This window comes from Dromiciops gliroides, chromosome 5 (assembly GCF_019393635.1).
Source record: "Dromiciops gliroides isolate mDroGli1 chromosome 5, mDroGli1.pri, whole genome shotgun sequence".
NCBI lineage: Eukaryota > Metazoa > Chordata > Mammalia > Microbiotheria > Microbiotheriidae > Dromiciops > Dromiciops gliroides.
The window spans coordinates 226,638,664-226,659,611 of record NC_057865.1 but is presented as its reverse complement, the minus strand read 5'-3'; the positions used below and the strand labels follow the sequence as shown (position 1 = coordinate 226,659,611).

The window sequence follows — 20,948 nt, the reverse complement described above, 5'->3', positions numbered from 1 at the left end:
TAATAATAATAATAATAATAATAATAATAATTATTATTATTATTATTATTATTATGGGCAGGGCAATGAGGGTTAAGTGACTTGCCCAGGGTCACCCAGCTAGTAAGTATAAAGTTGTGCCCCAAAGTTAGAAGGGCAAATAGGAGGAGTTTAGGGATATGGTTGGAGGTAGCAGGCTCTACATCAGAGCAATTGATATTCTGTTTTGTTTTCAATTTCTTCAATAAGCATGTGGTTATAGGATATTGCCACATACTAGTACATGTATCTGATGAATATAGGGTCATTGACTAAGAGAGGCAATTCTAGGTATGAGGTGGGCACTAAAACTCATAAATTTCCTATTTCTTAAGTCATCTCTTTACTAAACTCCAAATTCAGCCAGTGTGGGTTTAATTTATTCAGCATAGTTCTGATTTGAAGCCATCTAGGCTGAGTGCCTTTGCTTGCCACAAAGCAATCTGTAGCCTTTTGGAAGTCTATCCTAAAGACATGGAGAAATAATGAATAAAGAACAAGCCTTGGAGCCAGGAAGACCTGATTAGATTCAACTCCCATTTCTAATACATACTGACTAAGAAATAGTAGGCACTTAATAAGTGTTTGTGGGAAAGTGTTTCACAGACTTGGGGGATGGGGGCAGGGTTGGGAATGTTTTCTATAAATTCTTCTTACTGTAATATCTTAGGAAAGACTCCTTTTAAAAAACTAATTCGGGGGCAGCTAGGTGGAGCAGTGGATAAAGCACCGGGCCTTGGATTCAGGAGGATCTGAATTCAAATTTGGACTCAGACACTCGACACTTACTAGCTGTGTGACCCTGGGCAAATCACTTAACCCTCATTGCCCCGCAAAAACAAACAAAAAACAAAAACAACTAATTCGAAAGGGCAGCTAGGTGGCACAGTGGATAGAGCACTGCCCTGGATTCAGGAAGACCTGAGTTCAAATCCAGCCTCAGACACTTAACACTTACTAGCTGTGTGACCCTGGGCAAGTCACTTAACCCCAATTGCCTCACCAAAAAAAAAAAAAAAACACACACACACACGGGGCAGCTAGGCGGCACAGTGGATAAAGCACCAACCCTGGATTCAGACGACCTGAGTTCAAATCTGGCCTAAGACACTTGACACTTACTAGCTGAGTGACCCTGGGCAAGTCACTTAACCCCTGTTGCCCTGCAAAAAAAAAAAAAAAGTTTTGGGGCAGCTAGGTGGCGTAGTGGATAGAGCACCGGCCCTGGAGTCAGGAGGACCTGAGTTCAAATCCGGTCTCAGACACTTAACACTTACTGGCTGTGTGACCCTGGGCAAGTCACAACCCCAACTGCCTCACCAAAACCAAACAAACAAAAAACACACACACACACACACACACACACACACACACCCCTAATTCGATCCAATAATCATGTCAGGAAGTACACCAGTGGGGTCTACCCCTGAGGGGACACAGTAGCCACATTGTAGAGACCCAGGAAGTCATTTAACCTCTCAATTTTCTAGCTAGTTTTCTAAAATTATAAGTTGTGGAGAAGATGCTGACTTATATTGGAAGAGGGGGTTTCCTTATCTGAGTATTCTGTAAACCATAGGTCCGATATCTAACCTGACCCCTCCTACTCACCATGTACCTGGTAAGGAGATCAGATCATGTTCCCTCACTGAATTGTGAACCGTTGCTTTTTGGTCAGCCTATGGGTAGCAGTGTAGCAGCTGATTTGGCCTGCTTTCCGCTACTTCAGGGGCAGCTAGTTGTCAAAGTGGATAGAGTACCAGGCCTGCAATCAGGAAGACTTATCTTCCTGAATTCAAATATGGCCTCAGACACTTAATACCTATGTGACCCCGAGCAAGTCGCTTAACTCTGCTTACCTCAGTTTCCTCATCTGTCAAATGAGCTGGAGAAGGAAATGGCATACTACTCCAGTATCTTTGCCAAGAAAACCCCAAAATGAGTTCAACAGAGTTGGACATGACTGAAAATGACTGAATAACAACAAAAGCACTACTTCAGGGGCCCGACTGTCACATGATTGCCTACAAAGTGTTACCAAGAAACCCAACATGTGTCATGTGTGGATGAGAAAAGTAAAGCCCAGAGGGGTTATAGTAAATAGCAAGTTAGAATTCTAATTAAGGGCCTCTGACTTCCACCTTAACAGACAGTAACACTTGTGTGTGTTTTTAAAATATCATAATGAACTTAATAATTTTCAACAAGAATAAATATTTTTAAAACAAGGTAGCAAAATCATACCTCCAAAGCCTAGCCTTTAACAAGACAGGCTGGCGATAATTAATAAACAATAAGCAACTAAAATTCATTTATCCTATGTCCTCTTCCAAAGCTGTCCAGAATTCGGCCACACTTGACCTAGTTTTCCTTTTTTTCATCTATTTTGTCTTTTTATTTTTTTCTTTCTTAACAGAAATGTAAGGGGAGGCTAGGTGGCAAAGTGGATAGAGCACCGGCCCTGGAGTCAGGAGTACCTGAGTTCAAATCTGGCCTCAGACACTTAACACTTACTAGCTGTGTGACCCTGGGCAAGTAACTTAACCCCAATTGCCTCACTAAAAAAAAAAAAAGAAAAGAAAAAAAAGAAAAAAAAAAAGAAATGTAGCCAGTGTATTTATATTTCTGGCTCAGCTGATTTCCTTTTGCATGATCTCATTGGTCTTTCCCTATATCTTGTACATTTCATATTTACTGTTTTTTTGTAAGTTGCCATAATTCTCCTTTACATTAATGGGCCATAGCTTATTCAGTCATTCTCTAATTGTTGAATGTTAGTTCCACGTTTTTACTATTACCATATTACCAATGCTTTTGTACATGCTAGGTCTCTTTCTCCTCTTTTTATGATATTTTTGGGATAGTCCTACCAATAGAATTGTAACATAATAACATTTTGACATGGACTTAGGACTTATTGAGGAATTAAGGAACTATTAAAGTTTAAACTGGCCAACTAGATATCAGGAAGGCGACGCACCTGAGATAAAATTCCTTTTTTTTTTTGGCGGGGCAATGAGGGTTAAGTGACTTGCCCAAGGTCACACAGCTAGTAAGTGCCAAGTGTCTGAGGCCGGATTTGAACTCAGGTCCTACTGAATCCAGGGCAGAGCTTTATCCACTTTGCCACCTAACTGCCCTCTAAGATAAAATTCTATAGCAGGAAAGTCCATTAAGCTAGGCTACTAGCTGGGGTGGCAACAGGGAACAGAGATAACTCCAGGAGTCAGGACCGCCACTCCTCATTCAAGCTTTTCCCACCCCAGCCCCAAATGGAACTTTCCATTGTCAAATGGTCACCCCATCTATCCTCTGTAAAATCTTTTGCCTTTCTTCTGCTCTGGGAGACTATTTCTAAGCCATCTTCTTCCCTTGAGGTGAAGTCTTTGACTCCCCTCTCAGTGGCTTTCTCTAGTGCCCAAATAAAAGACCATTTAATTCTTTTTGTTTTGTTTTGTTTTTGTTTTTGTTTTTGTTTTTGCAGGGCAGTGGGGGTTAAGTGACTTGCCCAGGGTCACACAGCTAGTAAGTGTCAAGTGTTTGAGGCCAGATTTGAACTCCGGTACTCCTGAATCCAGAGTCGGTGCTTTATCCACTGCGCCATCTAGCTGCCCCCGACCATTTAATTCTAATTGGACTTGTGTGCAAGAGTTGTAATTCTTTTTTTTTTTTTTTTTTAGTGAGGCAATTGGGGTTAAGTGACTTGCCCAGGGTCACACAGCTAGTAAGTGTTAAGTGTCTGAGGCCAGATTTGAACTCAGGTACTCCTGACTCCAGGGCCGGTGCTCTATCCACTGCACCACCTAGCTGCCCCAAGAGTTGTAATTCTTTACAGAAGAATACCTAAGGATGCCCACCACCTCTTTCCCTTGTAACAATTTTATGATATATAGGAATGATAGATGATCCCATGAGAACTGACAAGATCATTAAATGAGTAAGCAAAGGTTGGGGTCCTTAGGTATTCCTCTGTAAAGAACTAGACTCTAGCACGCAGTCCAGTTAGAATTAAAATATCCTTTTATTTGGAAATAGAGAAAGTGACCAAGTGGGAAGTCAAAAACCACCCCTGGGGAGGTGAATTAGAAACATCCTCCTCCCAGAACAGAAGGAAGGCCAAAGCTTTTATAGAGAATAGATGGGGTGTCCACCTGAAAATGGAAAGTTCTTTTTGGGGGTGGGGAAAGCTTGGATGCTTGTCATATTCCTGAGAGTTGAGGGGGATTTTTTTGAAATGATGGTCCTGGCCTTTGGGGTTATCTCTATTTCCAAGCTCCCATTAGGTAGTAGCCATACCTAAGTGACTTTCCTGCTATAGGATTTTATCTCCCCTTACTTCTTTTTTTTTTGGGGGGGGGAGGAGGCAATTGGGGTTAAGTGACTTGCCCAGGGTCACACAGCTAGTAAGTGTTAAGTGTCTGAGGCCAGATTTGAACTCAGGTACTCCTGAATCCAGGGCCAATGCTCTATCCACTGCCCCCTCTCCCCTTACTTCTTAGGTGTGTCTGTCCTTATATCTAGTTGGCCAACCTAAACTTTAAAAGTCCCTTGATTGCTCCATATGTCTGTCCTGTTATCTAGTCATCTTGGTTTTGCTTCTCACAGGAGAAACCTCTGAGTTATTCTAAGCCCCATGTCACTTAGAAAACATGATTTCCTAAAGCATAGTTTTAGCCTTGTCACTCCCACACTCAGTAAACTCCAACATCTCCCTATTTCTTATATGATAAAAAAAAATAAACTCTTCCATTTTTTTGTGTGTTGTTTTTTTTTTAGTGAGGTAATTGGGGTTAAGTGACTTGCCCAGGGTCACACGGCTAGTAAGTGTTAAGTGTCTGAGGCAGGATTTGAACTCAGGCACTCCTAAATCCAGGGCCGGTGCTTTATCTACTGTGCCACCTAGCTGCCCCCAGTTTTCTTTTAAACCCCTCACAACCTGGCTCCACTAACCTTCTTGCTCTTCCTCACACACACCTCTATTCCTCCTCTCCTCTCCTGTCTTTGCACTCCATGCCTGAAACACATTCCCTTTTCATCTCTACCTCTTAGAAGCCCTTGTTTACTTCAAAACTTGGTTTAAGCACCATCTTCCCCAAGAAGCCTTTCCTTATCTTCTCAGTTGCTAGCACCCTTCCCCACCCCCACCTCTAAATTACCCTGATATCTGTGTGTGAAGGTGGGGGGTGGGGGGTGGGGGGAGAGAGAGAGATAGAGAGACAGAGAGACAGACAGAGAGAAAGAGAGAGAGAGAGAGAGAGAGAGAGAGAGAGAGAGAGAGAGAGAGAGAGAGAGAGAGAGAGAGAGAAAGTCCTGAAATAAATCAGTCATAAGTATAGTGTTATGGTCCTGGGGTACCTCAGAAGATTTCTGGGGGAAATCAAGGAACCTTCTCCTTGAGAAATTAAACCAAAGGACAGACACAGCTAAAGAGATGAGTGGCACCGGATCTGAACTGAGATAACTCCAGGACCACCACCCCTTCATTCCAGTCTCCCCCACCCCTATGGAGTGATAAGATTAGGCGTGGCTGCTGCCTTTGTGGGATGAGGGGGAGAAAGATGGCTTGAGAGATCTGGAGCCACCTCTCCCCCAACTTCCTCCAGCCACCACCAGTCGGGGATGGTCCTCCCCCATTAAGGGAACTTTCCACAGTCAAATGATCACCCCATTGGACCACCATCAGTCCTCTATAAAAGTATCTACCCATCTCCTGCTCGAGGAAAAAGGTATGTCAGAGAACCACCCCTCTGTGCCATGCCTTCTCCCCATGAGAAGTCCAAGGACTCCTCTCTTGGTTTCCTGTCCCTAGTGCCTAAATAAAATATTATTTTACTCTAATTGGATTTGTGTGCAAGTGGGTGTAATTCTTTAAAGAGGAATTTCTAAGAGCCCCTACTCCAAAACCCCACCAATTTCTCCCATACCATATAAGAATGAAGTGTCCTCAACTGAGATAACGGGAGCAAACCTGTCACCCTGGGGGATGCCCAACTGTTTGGAGGGGCTTGCGACCAGGTTTGGGGGGGCTACCTCACCCAAAGAATTGGAGGCTCATCACGAATCTTGTAAAACAAAAAGAGATTTATTAGGAGAGAGAAATATGGCCAAGTAACAGATCACCTTGGTGACTGTCCCACTGGAGTAAGAGAAGACCTGTCTAGGGAGCAGCTAGGTGGCATAGTGGATAAAGCATTGTCCTGGATTCAGGAGGACCTGAGTAAAAATCTGGACTCAGACACTTAATACTTACTAGCTGTGTGACCCTGGGTAAGTCACTTAACCCTCATTGCCCCCCAAAAAACAAAAACAAACAAACAAAAATAAGGTCAAAATGGCTACGTGATTTAGACATAAAGGGCAATACCATAGGTAAATTAAGAAAGGAAAGAATAGTTGACCTGAGATCTATGGAGAAAAGAATTTATGACAAAAAAAAAAACCAGAGAATATTATGAAATGCAGAATGGATGGTTTTGATTACATTAAATTAAAAAGGTTTTGTACAAACAGAAGAAATGCAAGAGAAATTAGAAGGGAAGCAAAAAACTGGGAAACAATTTTTAGAGACAGTGTTTCTGATAAATGCCTCATTTCTAAAATATATAGGGAACTAAATCAAATTTATAAGAATGCAAGTCATTCCCCAATTGAAAAATCATCAAAGGATATGAACAAGCAGTTTTCAGATGAAGAAATCAAAGTTATCTATTGCCATATGAAAAAATGCTCTAAATCACTATTGATTCGAGAGATGCAAATTAAAACAACTCTGAGGTACCACCTCACACCTATGAAATTGGCTAATATGACCAAAAAAAGGAAAATAATAAACATTGAAGAAGCTGTGGAAAAATTGAAACATTAATCCATTGTTGAAGTTGTGAACTGATGCAACCATTCTGGAGAGCAATTTGGAACTATGCCCTAAGGGCTATGGAGCTGTCCATATCTTTTGACCCAGTAGTACCACTACTATGTCTGTTTTCCCAAAGAGATCATAAAAGAGGGAAAAGGACCCACATGTACAAAAATATTTATAGCAACGCTCTTTGTGGTGGCAAAGAATTAGAAATCTAGGGGATGCCCATCAATTGAGGAATGGCTGAACAAGTTGTGGTATATGAATGTAATGGAATACTATTGTGTTATAAGAAATGATGAGCAGGCAGATTTCAGAAAAACCTGGACTTAAAGTGGACTGATGCTGAGTGAAGTAAGCAGAACCAGGAGGACACTGTACACAGTAACAGCAACACTGTTCAATAATCAACCATAAAAGATTTAACTCTTCTCAACAATACAATGATCCAAGATAGTTCCAAAGGACTCATGATGGAAATTGCTCTCCATATCCAGAAAAAGGAACTGTGGGATTGAACCATATTGTTTCTACTTTTTTGGTTGTTGTTTTTTTTCTTTTTCAAGGTTTTTCTCCTTGTGTTCTGATCCTTCTTTTACAACATGACTAATGCAGAAATATGTTTAATGTGAATGTGCATATATAACCTATATTAGATTGTTTTCTGTCTTGGGGAGGAAAGGGAGAGAGGGAGAAAAATTTGGAACTCAAAATCTTATAAAAACAAATGTTGAAAACTAATAACCCTGTGACATAAGTACCATCCTGACCTTGTTAATGAGTGGCATCTCTATGACATTTTCAAGGATTTTTAACTTCAAGTTTTATTATGAATTTTGTTTTACCATTTCACTCATTTCCCAATATTACCCCGCCTCTAACCTCATCAGTGAAACTCACCTGGCATTCATAGTCAAGTCTTCCAAACTGCAAGACACAAGCCCAGCATATTATTCTCTATCTACGCTGTCTTATCTCCTTCCACCACTGGAATTTTCTTTAAATTGAATGATGGCCCCCTAATGCCCATCTCTCCTTACATCCCCCCCACCCTCAAAAAGACTCTAGGTACTCTCATTTGGGAAATAAAGGTGTTGGACTAGGTCAAGGGTTCAAATGAAATCACTTTTTTTTTTTTTTTGCACAATGGACCCATTTGGCTGTCATCTGAAGTCTTATGGACCCCTTTTCTCAAAATAATTGTGTTTTCTTAATAATTGAAAGAAATGCTAAATTTCAATTAGGGGTTAGTGAAAATTAATCAGGGAAAGGCAGGTAAGTGGTTTAGGTTGGGGCCTGGAATTAAGAAAACCGGATTTCAATGCCAGTCTCAGATACTAGCTGTAATGACCCTGGGAAAGTCACTTAACTTCTGTCAGTCCCTTTCCTAGGCTGTAAAATGATGCTAATAATAGGACCTACCTCACAGTGTTATTGTAAAGATAAAATGAGATATTTGTAAAGTCTTCTGCAAAACTTAAAGTGATCTAGAAATGCTATTATTGAAATAAAGATAAAAAATTTCTCATCCAAATTCATGGGCCTTTTGATCTATCCAGAGACATGGTGGCCCATGGACCTCAAGTTATGAATCCCTAGACTAGATGTCCTAGACTAAGATCCTTTCTAGGTGTAATATTCTGATTCTGATTTCCATTATAAGGCATCTGCCCCTTACCCCCAAACCGCCCCCCACACCTTATCCTTTCAGAGATCCTATGACAGAAAATTAAGGCCTTTGGGGGCTATTGGAATCTCTGAAGGCTGGCAATAAGGAGGGGTTAGGAATTATCTGAAAGTTACTCAGATACTTCTAAGACTTAAAATTACATTACAGATCAGTTACCAATCTACCTTATAAAGGGAATTTCCTCAGAATGAGTTGGTTATTCTTGAAATCAACAATCCAGTCTTTTTTGGGACCCTGCCCCCCAAAAAAATTAAAAGGGGGGGAGAGAGACGTAGTCAGGGACACAGATATTAAAAAAAAATTTTTTTTAATAAATAAATAATTGGAAAACACCTCTGAGGTTACAGAGAATCTCCAGGATGGTAGATTGTTTCTCTCAGCCTGTGAGCTTTTTGGTACCCACTACCGTTCACTGTTCCTCTAACTCCCTTATGTCCCAATTGTGTTTCTCCCCACTCCCACGAGAGGGCAGTTCCTCCCGCATTCATTATGTCACGAGCCAGAGCCCAAGATCAAGACGGTTCCAGAGACTGAGCTCCAGGCTGAACAAGCAAGGGGTGGGGGGCCCTTCCCTAGAACCGGAGGCTGAGCCCGAGCCTAGAAAGCTGCAAGCCGGTTGTCCGTCTGAGCCTCTGAAAGACAGGTAAAGGTCCGTAGGAGACGTTAGTCTTTATGTCTTTGTTCGCGGAGACCCGGGACTGGAGGATTGGGGAAGGCCGGAGGCGGAGGGATGCATTCCCATTTTCCCATCTCCCTTTCTCCCAGGGAGTCGGTTGTCTCCCCTACGCCTCAGCTCTCAAAGCTATTGACAGCTTGAAAGGAGGTTATGTGTGTGGGCGGGGGGGACGGGAGACTGGCCCCTGCGGGACAGAATTCTCCCACACGCATTCGCAGTTCTTAGACTCCTCCCAATCTCAGGCCGGACCTACTCCACTAACATCCCCATGAGGACTCTCGGACCTGCCTTGGGTGCTCTACGGAGAAGAGACCGAGATTCAGCCGAAGCCTAAGACCGCCTGACAGGTCATTGCTGGGGTCTGAATGTGGGTGAAAGAAGCGGGGCACGCGAGCTGGGGGTGGGGTAGAGTGCCGTTCTGAGCCCATCCTTGGAGCTTGCTCTCTCTCTCCCGCGCGTGTGTGTGTGTGTGTGTGTGTGTGTGTGTGTGTGTGTGTGTGTGTGCCCGTGTTGGGGTTGGGGGATTGGCATGGACTTAGAGGGGAGGAAGAGAGGGAACCATTCTCGCCACTCACTCCAGTGCCTCACTCCTGTCCCCGCCAACCCACCCATCCTTGCCCGTTCTCTCTCCTCCCGTTGCACATGTTCGAATCTGCTCCTTCCCACCCCTCTCCCCAAGCAAATAACCTCAACTTATGCTATTAAGGGAAGGGGGAATGAACGAGCTCCTCTAGGCTGCTCTGGGTCTCCTCTACTTTCACAGTTGGAAACATCCAATCCCTCCTCCAGCATCCGCCAAGTCCAAATACTCTAACCTGGCTCCAGAACCTCAATATGCGCCCATTCAGTTTTGGTTCAAGGAACAGGTTGTCGGGTAAGTTAGAAAGCAACCAAGGCCTGGAAACATAGGGAACTCTAGGGGGAAAAAAAACCTGGTTAATATTTAATCTTCAATTCCTTTTAATTGTTTTGCCAATCTTAAGGGTGTGGGTGGGAAGGACTTAAAGTATGTGTTGGGATATTCAAACAGGAATGTGTGATTGGGAGCAGGAGCTGGGCAGGAAAAAGTGGTGCAAAAAATGATATGGGAGAAAGAGGGTGTAGGGGCAAATCTTGAGGTAAGGAAGCAGAGGGCTGTGACACAAGGTCCCAGTCTCAGAATTATAGATGGTGAGCTATAAGGATATAGAAGAAACCTTAGAGATCTTCTAGTGCAACCGCATGGTAGAGGTCAGATTGCTTACTCAACAGGCCTCTTCTTTTCTCCAATTCAGTGAACCTCTTCCTCTTCTCTCCACTCTAGAATGAAGCTAGGGCGAAGATCCTTTTGTAGCTTCCTGCTACTGCTCTTCTTTGCTGCTCTGGGCCTCATTTACCTTCACAACTGGAAACACTCAATTCCTAGAGCTTCCTCTGGGTTGTGGTCGCCTTCTCCTGAGTCCTCCAAGCTCAAATTCCCTAACCTGGCTCCAGAGCCTCGATATGCACACATTCCATTTAGACTCAAGGAGCAGGTTGTGGGGTAAGTTAGAAGGACCTTTCTGGTAGAGTGGGGAACTCCAGGGAAAAAAAAGGCAGGTTAATATTTAACCTTCAGGGGGCAGCTAGGTGGCACAGTGGATAAAGCACTGACCCTGGATTCAGGAGTACCTGATTTCAAATCTGGCCTCAGACACTTGACACTTACTAGCTGTGTGACCCTGGTCAAGTCACTTAACCCCCATTGCCCTGCAAAAACAAAACAAAACAAAAACAAAAACAATATTTAACCTTCAATTCCTTTTTTATTTTTATCCTGTGTTTTAATTATTCTTTTTAAAAGCCCTAACTGAAGTGGACAGGGTACTAGAGTCACAGAGAGCAAATGAAGCCATAGGCGATTTGAGCTGGAAAAAGGACCTTTAAGTGTACCAAATTCATTATCCTTATTTTGCAGAAAAGGAAACTGAGATAAAGAAAAGGAAAATGTACTTCCACGAGATCACACCACTAACTTGAAGCAGTCAAATGTTGAATACAAGTATTTAGAGTTAGAGGACCAAGGTTCACCTCTTAGCTCTGCTACTTACTGCCTCCATAGCCATTCTCCACTCTGGGCTCTAGTTTACTCAGTTGCAAAAACTGGGGATGGGACTAGATGACCTCCTTTCCAGTGCTATTTGAAACCATCTAGGGTGCTAGAGATCTATGAATGATTGAGGAAAACCTCAAGGATGGTGAGCTGGGGTCCAGCTATTCTCCTTCAACCTGGGGATATTCCCTTTTGGGGGGGGGGGGCGAGGCAATCTGGGTTAAGTGACTTGCTCAGGGTCACACAGCTAGTGTCAAGTGTCTGAGGCTGTATTTGAACTCAGGGTCCTCCTGACTCCAGAGCCAGTACTATATCCACTGCACCACCTAGTTTGCCCAGATATTTCCTTCTTGATGAGAGTTACCTCTACACCTTAGGGCAGCTGGAACAATATCATAGCTTTACACTTCCCTGAGATTCTCTTGGAATGGGGGAAAGAGGGCAAAGTTGAGCTGACTCAAGATTTGGACTGTGCTGGGTTTGTTTGTGATGGGAGATAGCAACAGTTGCTGTAGTTAATTCTCAGTCACATCACCTCCTTCTCAAATACATGATTTACTAATAAAAATTAGACTTTGTGGAAAGAGGAATCCTAAACCTTCTAAATGAGACTAAAGTTTAAGAGGAATAGTAGAATACATGAGCATTCCCGAAAAAAAAAAAAGAATATATGAGCATTGCAGGGCAGGGTGCAGAGACAGTTGGGGGGCGCAAGATTTTGGTGTGGATAATCGCTGGATAATCACTATGTGGCCAAGTTTAAGAAGGCAAGGTGTTGAAATGTCCTTCCTTCCCCCTCCAACCCACAGGTTGCTGGCACAAAATGCCTGTAGCTGTGTGGCCAGCAGAGGAGGAGGACTTGCCTTCTCTCTCCCGTTCCAACAGCAGGTGCATGCAATTGACTTCACATCAGCTTATGGACCTGAGGAGCTGCTGGCAGCCACAATTGCGAGGGATCGGGAATACCAAGCTTTCCAGGCCAGGTGTCAGGGGATCGGAGGGGAGGGAAGAGGAGGGGAGGGGAGGGGAGAGGGGATAGGTTCTGGGAAGGGGGAGGAGATGCCTTGAAGAAGTCTGAGGGTGGGAGAGGATGGAGACACCAATACCCTCCCAGCTCCCACCCATCCAATCTGTTGCCACCTCTGACCATCTCCAGGGTCCAGTCCTCAGCTGACCAGATACTCATCGCTCCAGCTAACTCCCCCCTGCAGTATCCCCTGCAGGGTGTGGTGGTCCAGCCCTTAAAGACCATCTTGGTGCCAGGTAAAGTAGGTGGAGGCAGGGAAAATGAGAGGGCATTTCGGTGGAGGATTGTATTCATTGGTTAGTCCTGGGAGGGGGAGTGAGTAATCTGAATGTACCCATTGAATGACCTGAGGTACCCATGAGAGAATATAAGATCATTTGGGGAAGGAATAGTGGAAAGCCATGATAAAGGAAGATACTCAAGGGGCTAGGGAGAAAGGTTTATCGAATCTCTGTAGTTAGAGAGGACATTCCTCCCTAGGGAGGAAAAAGGAAAGTGTTTGAATGGAGACTGATATGAAATTAGGCAGGGAGGAGAGCTAAGATCGCTAGCAAATAAATATCTGACTGAAAATAAGTTCATGAACCAGAGAGAACCTCCAATCTGAGGTGGTCATCTGATACCCAAAGTGCCTTGCATGGGAGCAATAGGAGTTGGCACTGGAATGGAGAGGGGCAGCCCCACGGTTGGGATGAAGACAAGAAGATGGAGGGATAGAGAAAGCAGCAAAATGAACTTCAAAGAGTCTCACCAACCTGGTATGGTTGCCCTTGAACCTGATGTGATATTCTCCCTGTCTCCTTCCTCTGCCTCCAGGTCTGAGTCTACAAGCAACTGAGCAAGAAGTGTACCGGGTGAGAGAGGTGGGAATAGGAGGATGAGCTGAGATGAAGTAGTGGGTGAGGTAGTAAGTAGATTTAGGAGACCAGAAGGTAGAGAAGCAGCAGGGGGAAGGGGCAGAGGAAAGCACAGGGCAGGGGGGGGAGGGGTGTCTAAACCTGCCAGGCTCTGACTCTGTCCCTCCTGAACATTCTCAGGTAAACCTCTCTGCATCTCTTGGCACCTGGGATGTGGCTGGGGAAGTGGAAGGAGTGATACTTCGAGGGGAGGGCCAGCCGGAACTTACTCTCTCAAGCCCAGAGTTGGACCGACTCAATAGACAGCTTCAGCTGGTCACTTACAGTAGCAGGAGCTACCAACCAGACACCACAGACACAGGTGGAAAGGCAGCCCAGGCTCAAGGGGTGGATAAGGTTGGGAGACTGAAGATGCCTAGAGCTGTGGGAGGTGCCAGGACACAGCCCAGAGCTGGACATCCAGACAATAGACCCACTGAGTTCAGCCCTTGGAAGGGGAGAGAAATGAAAGGGCCATTGTTTGTCTTGGGCAGAGAGCAAGAAAGAGGGAGAGGAAAGGAAACCCAATCTGCAGTCACCCTCCTCCCCCACCCCACCCTTTTTTCTTTTCCCAGCCTTATACACACTTTCCTTCTCACCCTCCCCAGCCCGGTTCTCCACCAATGGCCATGAAGCTGTCTTCACTATCCGAATCAAGCATCCGCCCAGCCCTCGTCTGTACCCACCTGGGCCATCTCCTAAAGGAGGCAAGGCTTTTGTCAGGGCCGGACAAGAACTAGGGAAGTGGGGATGGGGATGGGGAGAAGGGTTCGTTCTACTAGGAATCTCACCTGTAGTCTGCTTCTTCCATCTCTACCCCAGCCAAATATAATATCAGCGCTCTGGTCACCATTGCGACCAAGACCTTCCTTCGCTATGACCGTCTCCGCAACCTCATTGCCAGCATCCGTCGTTTCTACCCAACAGTCACTGTGATCATCGCTGATGACAGTGAGCATCCGGAGCCAGTCAAAGGCCCTTATATTGAGCACTACCTCATGCCCTTCGGCAAGGTTAGCAACAGCACAGCTCAGCAACAGCACAGCTCTGCACAGTGGTGTTGAATGGGTGGGACCCAGCCCCACAACAATTAGGGGGAGAGGTAGAGTAGATAGCCAAAGGAGACGGTGAACACAGGTTTCTGAGGAATAGTGGAAGTATGGAGGAATATGTTTACTCATTTTTCTCTCCTCCTCTAACTTCCCCCTAGGGATGGTTTGCAGGCCGAAATCTAGCTGTTTCACAAGTGACCACAAAATATGTGCTGTGGGTGGACGATGACTTCATCTTCACTGGACGCACGAAGTTGGAGAAGCTTGTGGATGTACTGGAGCAGACATCTCTAGATTTGGTAAAAAAAAAAAAAAAAAGGGATAAGGATGGGGGGACGTGGTAGGTAAATGTAGAGAAGAACTGTGGAAAGCAACCTGGAGAGGATGAATCCTGTGGAGTTGGAGGGAGGGCACCTGGGAGGTGTGTGAGGCAAGAAGGGAAAGGGAATAAGCCATTTATATAACGTTTTGTCCTGCAATACAGTTACTAATATTGTCCCCATTTTACCCCTGAAAAAATTGAGACAGAGTTTAAGTGACTTGCTCAAGTTCATACAGTTAGTCAGTATCTGAGGCTGGATTTAAACTCAGGTCTTCTTTTTTGTTTGTTTGGTTTTTGTTTGCAGGGCAATTGGGGTTAAGTGACTTGCCCAGGGTCACACAGCTAGTAAGTGTCAAGTGTCTGAAGCTGGATTTGAACTCAGTTCCTCCTGGCTCCAGAGATAGTACTCTATCCACTGTGCCACTTAGCTGCCCAAAACTCACGTCTTCCTAATCCTGGGGGCAGTTAGGTAGCACAATGGATAGAGTATGGGGCATAGAGTCTGGAAGACCTGAGTTCAAACCTGCCTTCAGGTATGTATGTATGACCAGCTGCTTCTCTCCAGGCTAAGGACCCAATTATAAAGCTTTCCTCACCCCCAAAGGGAGCAGAGGAAAGGGGAAGAAGCAGGGTTTTTAGGTATCTAAGAACTAGTGGGTAAGGTCAAAAGAGCCTACCACAAAAATGTAAAAGCCTAATTTTTCCATTGTAGGAGGCCTATGTAAGGGTGTAGGGTGGGTGTGAGAACAGAGGCAGAAGAGCCTAATTTTGTGAAGATAGTAAGTGGGTGGATTAGGAATATGTGGGAGGAACCAGAAAACTTTAAGTCCCAAGGCCCTCCCCACAATCATTTCTTCATCTTCTCTTCCTTGCCCTTCTCATCTTTCCTCTACAATATTTCACTATATCCACTTAGCAGCTAGGTAGCACAGTGGATAGAGCACTGGCCCTGGAGTCAGGAGAACATGAGTTCAAATCCAGCCTCAGACACTTGACACTTACTAGCTGTGTGACCCTGGACAAGTTGCTTAACCCTCATTGCTTCAAATATCTGGGGCCATCTCCAGATATCCTGATGTATATTTTGCCACTGGACCCAAACAGCCCTCCCTCACTTAAATCTAATTCACTGCAAGTCATGACATGACCTTCTCTTCCAGAAGGAAGGACAAACAACAATATGTCCACTCACCTCTCACTTCCTGCTATGTAACCCTATGTCTCCTTTCCATGTCCTATGTCTCCCTTCTGCCTCTTTCAGGTCGGGGGAGCAGTTCGGGAGATCACAGGTTTCTCCACTACTTATCGACAATTGATGAGCATAGAACCTGGCGGCCCTGGCTGGGGAGACTGCCTCACCCAAAGGCGAGGTTTCCACCATGAGCTGCCGGGTTTCCCAAGTTGCGTGGTCACTGATGGTGTTGTCAACTTCTTCTTGGCTAGAACAGACAAGGTTCGAGAGATCGGCTTCGACCCTCGACTAAGCCGGGTGGCCCATTTGGGTATGTGACATTCCCCTCTATGTCCCTGTAAGCCCCCAACTCCACTGAAGTTCTCTAAACCAAAACTTTTTAAACTGCAGGTGTGCATGTGAGGGTTGCAAAAAATTTGGCAAGAGTCAAAGGTTATGTATACCTATTTTATATACCTATATACCAGGGGCTGGGTAAAAATTTCTCAAGTGAAAAGGGATCAGGAGTAGCAAAAAGTTAAGAAGCCCTACCCTACACTAAAGCATACAAATGGGTACCTGAGCCTTGGTGATGGAAAGTGAGTCCAAGGCAGAGCTGGGCCTCCTAGTCCAGGGAACATTCAGAATGAAACATCCATAACAGCACAATGAGGCACACTGGGGTGGGAGATGGGGAATTAAAATAGGTTATTTCTTTTTCTTTTTTTTTAATTTTATTTTTATTTGTGATATATAATTATATTTTATACATATATCAAACATAGATATAATATATACATATATATAAGACATATATAATGTAAAATGTCTACATTATTACATTTAGATATACCGAGATATATTCTAATACATATAACTTAGTATTTTAAATCTTTAAATAACTGTTTTGTAAATAACGTAGGTATATCAATTTATATAAATAATATATATGACAAATTTTTAAAAATATAATTATTATATAAATAAGACCCAAATAACTCATATATGTACAATATATATTTATGTGTGTATATAAATACATATATACCTCCTGAACCCTTCCCAGCACACACCTCCCCCACCTTTTTAAAAGAAATGTTTTTTCCAGATTAAACATTTTTATTTAGATTTTTCTGTTCCAATCTCTCTCTCTCCTTCCCTCCCTCTCCCTGAGGCAGCAAACAATCCAATATGGGTTATACATATATGATCATGCAAAACATCATGTTATTTGTCCCTTTAATGAAAGAATGTGAAAAATAGCATGTTTCAATCTGTTCCATCAATATCAGGTCTTTTTTTGGAGGTGGATAGTATGTTTCATTAGTAGTACTTTGGGATTGTCTTGGATTAATGTATTCAGAATAATCAAGTCATTCACAGTTCTTCATCGAATAATATTGTTGTCTCTGTGTACAGTGTTCTCTTGGTTCTGCTCACTTCCTAATACGTCATTTCATACATATCTTTCCAGGCTTTTTTGAAGTCATTGTGTTTGTCATTTCTTACTGCACAGTAATATTCCATCACCATCATATACCACAGTTTGTTTAGCCATTCCCCAATTGATGGTCATACCTTTGATTTCCAGTTTTTAGCCATCACAAAAAGAGCTGCTATAAATATGTTTGTACAAATAGGTCTTTTTCTCTTTTTAGGGATGTCTTTGGGATATAAACCAAGTAATGTTATTGCTGGATCAAAGGGTATGCATATACCTTTGAGTATATATATACACACACATACATACACACATATATACATATATGTGTATATATGTATGTATGTATATGCCCTTTGGGCATAATTCCAAATCACTCTCCAGAATGGTTGGATCTTTTCACAACTCCAACAGTGGATTAGTGTCCCAGTTTTCCCACAATCCCTCCAACAACCATTATTTTCCATTTTTGTTATATTTGCCACTCTGACAGATATAAGGTGATATCTCTGAGTTATTTTAATTTGCATTTCTCTGATCAATAATGATCTAGAGCATTTTTTCATATGATTATTGATAATTTTGATTTCTTTATCTGAAAACTCTCTGTTCAAATCCTTTGACCATTTATCATTTGGGGAATGATTTATATTTTTTTTTGTTTGGTTGGTTTTTGTTGTCGTTTGTTTTTAGTTTAGTTTTTGTTTTTTGGGGGAAATGGGGGTTAAGTGACTTGCCCAGGGTCACACAGGCTAGTGTCAAGTGTCTGAGGCCGGATTTGAACTCAGGTCCTCCCGAATCCAGGGCCAGTGCTTTATCCACTGTACCACCTAGCTGCCCCCTATGATTTGTATTTTTAAATCTGATGCAATTCTTTATATATTTGAGAAATGAGGCCTTTATCAGAGATATTTGTTTCAAAAATTCTTTCCCAGTTTTCTACTTGCCTAAAATAGATTATTTTTAATCTTAATAGTATTTTTTTCCAATTATATGTAAAAATAGTTCTCAACATTTGTTTTTAATGAGATTTTGTTTTTGGTTTTTTTGGTGAGACAGTTAGGGTTAAGTGACTTGCCCAGGGTCACACAGCTAGTAAGTGTCAAGTGTTTGAGGCCAGATTTGAATTCAGGTCCTCCTGAATCCAGGGCTGGTGCTCTATCCGCTGTGCCACCTAGCTGCCCCTTTTATAAGTTTTGAATTCCAAATTTTTCTCCCTCCTGCTCCCCAAAACAGAAAGCAATGTGATATAGGTTATATATGTACAATCACATTAAACATTTCCACATTAATCAAGTTGTGAAGGAAGAATCAGAACAAAAGGGGAAAAACCTCAAAAAAAAAAAAGTAGAAGTACTGTAGTTCAATTTGCATTCAGATTCCATGGTTCTAAAGTAAATTTTTGTGGACATCTATTTTTTTATTGTTGTTGTTTGTTTGTTTTTTCAGGGCAATGAGGGTTAAGTGACTTGCCCAGGGTCACACAGCTAGTGAGTGTCAAGTGTTTGAGGCCAGATTTGAACTCAGGTCCTCCTGAATCCAGGGCTGATGCTTTATTATCCACTACACCGGGCAGCTAGATGGCGCAGTGGTTAAAGCACTGGCCCTGAATTCAGGAGTACCTGAGTTCAAGTCTGGCCTCAGACACTTGAGACTTACTAGCTGTGTGACCCTGGGCAAGTCACTTAACCCCCATTGCCTACAAAAAAAAAAAAGAAATGTATTATCCACTACACCACCTAGCTGCCCCCGCACATGTTCTTTAATATGTTGCACATGAAAAAAAAAAAAAACCTTCCAGAGGAAGGAGAGGGCATTTCAACTTCCTCCATCAATTCTCCCCACCAAAGTGATAGGCACTCCACTTCCAAGAATAGAGAGCTGAGAGGCAGCTAGTTGGTGCAGTGGATAAAGCACCGGCCCTAGATTCAGGAGTACCCGAGTTCAAATCTGGCCTCAGACACTTGACACTTACTAGCTTTGTGACCCTGGGCAAGTCACTTAACCACCCCCCCCCCCCCCCCCCCCCCCCCCCGCCTTACAAAAAAAAAAGAGAGATGAACATTAAGAAGAGGGAGAGCTAGGGATCTAATCTGATCCCTTCTAACCTGGAGTTTTTCTTTCTTCCTCCACCAGTTTTGCCCTTTTCTACCCAAGGTTCAGGCAAGAGTAATCAAGCATAAATTGAATGGTTGTCCCAGTCCAGAGAAGGTCTTGTATTTGTTTTGTTTTTGTTTTTAATTTTAACAATGCCTTTGTTTTGTATTGTTTTGAATATCATGGTCATTTCCAGATAGACTCCACCCTAAGTGAGCCTTCCCTTGTAACAAAGAAAAAAAAATGAAGCCAAATCAACACATCTGCCCTTCTGACAGATTCAACAACATCCCACAGTCTTTAGTCCTTTGTCTTTCCAAAGAAAGGACCAGCATGCATTTCCTCATTGCTTCTCTTAGGCCAATACCGATCATTATAATTAATATTTGGTTTCATTTTATTGTTCTTTTCCTTTATTTTCTTCTAGCCATTGTGTATATATTCGTTTTCCTGTTTCTACTTACTCCATTCTGCATAAATTCATATAAAGCTTCTCATATTTCTCTGAATTCCTCCTCATTTGTTACAGTGAAGTAACGACATTGTATTAATGTGCTGCAATTTCTTTAGCTGTTCCCCATTTGATGGGCAAATGCTTTATTTCTAATTCTTTGTTTGTTTTGGGGGTTTTTTTGTGGGGCAGTGGGGGTTAAGTGACTTGCCCAGGGTCACACAGCTAGTGTCAAGTGTCTGGGGCAGGATTTGAACTCAGGTACTCCTGAATCCAAGGCCAGTGCTTTATCCACTGCGCCACCTAGCTGCCACCTTGTTTCTAATTCTTTCCATCAGTTCCTAAATTTATAAAGTACTTCATATGGATACTTTCATATCCATTTTATTTGACACTCAGACAATCTGTGACAGAAACTTACCCCAATTTTATAGTCAAAGCAATAACCTGACATGGGCCTGCCTGAGGGCAAAACCTTCCCCAAATGCAAAAACTCCCTTGCCCTGTTGAGTTGTTCTTTGGTTAAGCCTTCATGACCTCTCTCAATGTCTCCCTCTTTTTCTTTCCCTCTTAATTCCCCCCAGAATTTTTCCTGGATGGACTTGGCTCCCTTCGGGTAGGCTCCTGTTCTGATGTCTTGGTGGATCATGCATCAAAGCTGAAACTTCCATGGGCACCTTTGGGGACCGAGGCAGAGACTTATGCCAAATACCGATATCCAGGGGTTACTGATGAGAGCCAGGTGGCCAAACACAAACTGCTCTTCTTCAAACATCGCCTCCAATGCATGACCTCAGATTGATTGTCCCAATAACCACAGAATGGCTGATGTGATAGAGTGGCTACCTGACTGCCCTTGGAACAGTCTCTACAGACTCTGTGTGCACTATATAGTCACTACAATCACTCTGCTGATCAACTCAAGGACTGTTTGAAGACCATTTCACCCTTCACATTCTTTGACCTTGACCCAATCTCAGGATGAGAATTGATCCTGGTGACTTCCCCAATGCCCAAAGGTACAATTGGAGCTATGACCTACCTTCACCCCAACCCACCCACCACCCAGTGCTATGCCTGCCATTCCCTATTCTTAGAGAGTTAATAGAATACCCTTTCAGTGCCAAAGAGCCTAAAAGTCTCTGAGAGCCAAATCGCACCCTCCCCTCAAGTGGAG

At 43.3% G+C, this 20,948-nt stretch overlaps 1 protein-coding gene across 4 annotated transcripts; it reads left to right on the top strand.

Moving 5' to 3' along the window:
* The first annotated feature begins 9,071 nt into the window (after positions 1 to 9,071).
* On the top strand, positions 9,072 to 20,585 carry B4GALNT1 (beta-1,4-N-acetyl-galactosaminyltransferase 1). Of its 4 annotated transcripts, none has more exons than XM_043967233.1 (13): positions 9,072 to 9,210; positions 9,486 to 9,590; positions 10,033 to 10,117; positions 10,547 to 10,765; positions 12,124 to 12,297; positions 12,471 to 12,577; positions 13,158 to 13,195; positions 13,379 to 13,559; positions 13,846 to 13,944; positions 14,060 to 14,250; positions 14,448 to 14,588; positions 15,873 to 16,113; positions 20,356 to 20,585. In XM_043967233.1, exons 4-13 carry the CDS (start codon positions 10,548 to 10,550, stop codon positions 20,571 to 20,573), a joined length of 1,608 nt encoding a protein of 535 aa, XP_043823168.1. In that variant the 5' UTR covers positions 9,072 to 9,210; positions 9,486 to 9,590; positions 10,033 to 10,117; position 10,547; the 3' UTR covers positions 20,574 to 20,585. The 4 variants fall into 4 exon arrangements, with proteins under 4 accessions (XP_043823168.1, XP_043823166.1, XP_043823169.1 ...); XM_043967231.1 differs by having other exon boundaries at positions 10,007 to 10,117; XM_043967234.1 differs by having other exon boundaries at positions 9,072 to 9,216.
* The last annotated feature ends 363 nt before the right edge of the window (positions 20,586 to 20,948 follow it).